The sequence below is a fragment of the Cryptomeria japonica genome, chromosome 5 (assembly GCF_030272615.1).
Source record: "Cryptomeria japonica chromosome 5, Sugi_1.0, whole genome shotgun sequence".
NCBI classification, from domain to species: Eukaryota; Viridiplantae; Streptophyta; class Pinopsida; order Cupressales; family Cupressaceae; genus Cryptomeria; species Cryptomeria japonica.
Genome location: NC_081409.1, coordinates 310,914,103 through 310,916,935, shown reverse-complemented (window position 1 = coordinate 310,916,935; position 2,833 = coordinate 310,914,103). Strand labels below are relative to the sequence as shown.

Here is a 2,833-nt window from a genome sequence, read left to right as displayed (position 1 = left end):
TCTTCAGCATTATCCTTAATTACAAGTAGGCAGCATGCCAAATAAATTTTTGATAAAATCAAATAAAATGATTTAAAATTATCACCAAAGTACGATTTTAGACTCCTCAACTATTAGATCTTATCCCTAATATCTAATATAATAAGTTTGTAAGAATGAAAAATGGGAGACTTCCTCCACAATTGAAGCCTAAGTAGGCATAGGAAATTCAAACTGACAATTTTTAACTGGTATATTAACTGTCAATGATTGTTTATGAGTCGTCATCAGTGGGGAACAGTTTTGACAAATGAACCAATTGATGGGACACCGTACCTGAAAATGGGAATTCATAGGCTTCAATCTAATCTTAAATAATAGACAATTTGAATATAGATAGTTGGATGTGATATAATTGGCGTGTTGTAAGTCTTGGCATCTACAAAATCATAAGGAACATACAACTTTTACTCCCAATTTTCTAAGTTGAAATTTGAATACCTAAAGAAAATTCGACGTGTAAAGATGCAAGTTAAATCTCATCTAATTTGAATTATTGTGAAGAACTCGCGATTTTACTAAGGGCCAATCTTGACAAGTTCAAATCCACCATTAGGAAAAATCATTGAACCTAATTTTAGGGATTACAGCAATGAAAATTAAAACCTAATTTTTAGGGATTAGAGCAACAAAAATCAAAACTTTGACATTTTTCTCCAATGAAAATCCCCATTATTCATTGGATTTAGCCTGTTTAAGTATTCACAATAGGAAATGATGTGGAAATCAGATTATTGCAGTCTGCAACCTTATCTAGCTATGGTCAATGGAATTTGCCTCCACCAAGGACTTTTATCACTTAAACTTATTCCTTCGCCTTCACGCTATCGCTCAAACCAACCCTCATTAAGAAACTGAATTAGATTATTAGATTGTGACTTAAGAACAAAAGACAATAAAATAAATTAAACAATACTAAATTTAAGCAAAGCTAGTTGTATTCAAAGATTAACAAACCAATCCACATATTGACCAGTTCCTGATTGATTTTCCACAAAACCAATTTGGTAAGATTCCGTTTCAGAAAAGTACAATTAGGTTTCATCGTGGCTTTGAAAATGAGTTTCCATTTTGCATGTTTTTTCTCTCGTGCTACACGCCTGACTGGGTGAATGGATTATCATGGAATTAAAAAATGCTAGTATTTTCTAGAAAACCTTTGGCCTCATAAGGAAAAGAGATGGAAAACAACTGGGCGAGCCAATAGTTTCATTAGCTTGTTGAGCGGCCGGCCTTCCGAATCTTCTTTGTCTTGCATGTTTATCTACGACCGCCATTAAATCCCGAATTATTCTCGTTTCTCAGAACACCATTATTTCTATTAGCCCTTCTATATTATTTGTTCTCAGATAATTCAAGTTCCGGCATAGAATCCTAGGAATAAGAAATTCTAGAAGTGTTTGTTTTAGAGGAAGTATGGAAGGATTACTGCCTTATATTTACAGAGCCATTGTTCAGCACAGGGAAATTGGTGGGCAGGAAAATGGCCTTCCATTGGCTTCTCCAGGCGAATCACAGAGGATTTTATTGGATTCTGCATACATGAGACTTCCAGGTGATTCGGGAAGGTTTTCTTCTGAGTTAATGGCGGAGGCCATTCTCTCTTCCCACAACACCAAAAGTAATATACCCAGCAGTCAGATCTCCAAGAAAATTTCTTCGGGGAATACCCATGTTCGATTCCCTCCCTCACCTGTGGTTCTCCCACAGCAACTGAAGGGAATGTGAAATGAAGATCAAATGCAGTGTGGTGAATCTGACCTGGTTTTAAAATGAAATCATGCCAGATCAATTGAAGTCTGTTATAGAATAGATTTTCTTTGTGTGTGGGTTTCTTTGAATTTTTTTGTATAAGAGTGGAAGAGAGTTTTAAGTTCCTTGTATAGTAAACCACCTGGCACAAGTGCTGGGATTCATCTCTGTATCGCCATTATTATTTCAAATGTTTCTGTATAAATGAAAGTGAATTTAAGTGAAATGAAGAGCAAATGGAGTGTGGTGAATGTGACTTGGTTTTAAAAAGAAATCATAGCAGATCAATTGAAATCTGTTATAGAATAGGTTTTCTCCATATGGGTTTCTTTGAATTTTGGATCACAGTGGAAGAGAGTTCTTAAGTTGTTTGTATAGTAGAACTCCTGGCACAGCTGCTGGGAATCGTCTCTGTATTACCATTATTATGTCAAATGTTTCTGTATATATAAAAGTAAATTTGAGAATGTGAACGGTATCATTTTGTTGCTACTGGATTCTTTTTGTGGATCTAGTGCTCTGCAATGTCTTTATCAATATCAACTCAGCTTTCTGATATTCTACCATTAAATCTTGTGATGTAAAACTTTTTGTATGTCTGAATATGGGTAAGGGTCTTCCAAGGGACATATATATTGGAATACAAAGAAGCTTTCATTCTGATAAAAGGCTTTGATCACATTCTGAATGCCTTATTCAAAGTTCTTTTGTTTTAGCTTTCATTCAATATTTGGCTTTCCACATTTAAATGGTACAGCTATTCTCGTAGAGAGAAACGTGGGTATTTGCAATCTTGCACTAAAATAGTTTGAATAATTACAAATTTATCTTTGAAAGATGAATCACAATTTTGAGCTGGCGTATCTTGCAAATAATTTGAGCGAATTAGAAGCTATTATCTATCCTGCATTGTTGTCACAGCTAACAGAGAGATAACTACCTTCAAAAAGAGAGTGGCCATGAAAAATGACTAAGATATTGCAAACAGCAATGCCTATCCAGCATACTGGATGAACTTTTGACCGTAAATAATATTATGAAT

At 34.7% G+C, this 2,833-nt stretch overlaps 1 protein-coding gene across 1 annotated transcript; it reads left to right on the top strand.

The window, feature by feature from the left end:
• The first annotated feature begins 1,243 nt into the window (after positions 1–1,243).
• Positions 1,244–2,087, top strand: LOC131063214 (uncharacterized). The gene has a single exon (XM_057997006.2). It carries the CDS (start codon positions 1,456–1,458, stop codon positions 1,765–1,767), a length of 312 nt encoding a protein of 103 aa, XP_057852989.1. The 5' UTR covers positions 1,244–1,455; the 3' UTR covers positions 1,768–2,087.
• The last annotated feature ends 746 nt before the right edge of the window (positions 2,088–2,833 follow it).

Bases quoted from the DNA above. Each gene is read 5' to 3' on its own strand.
- LOC131063214 (XM_057997006.2), top strand. From the start codon at position 1,456: ATGGAAGGATTACTGCCTTATATTTACAGAGCCATTGTTCAGCACAGG.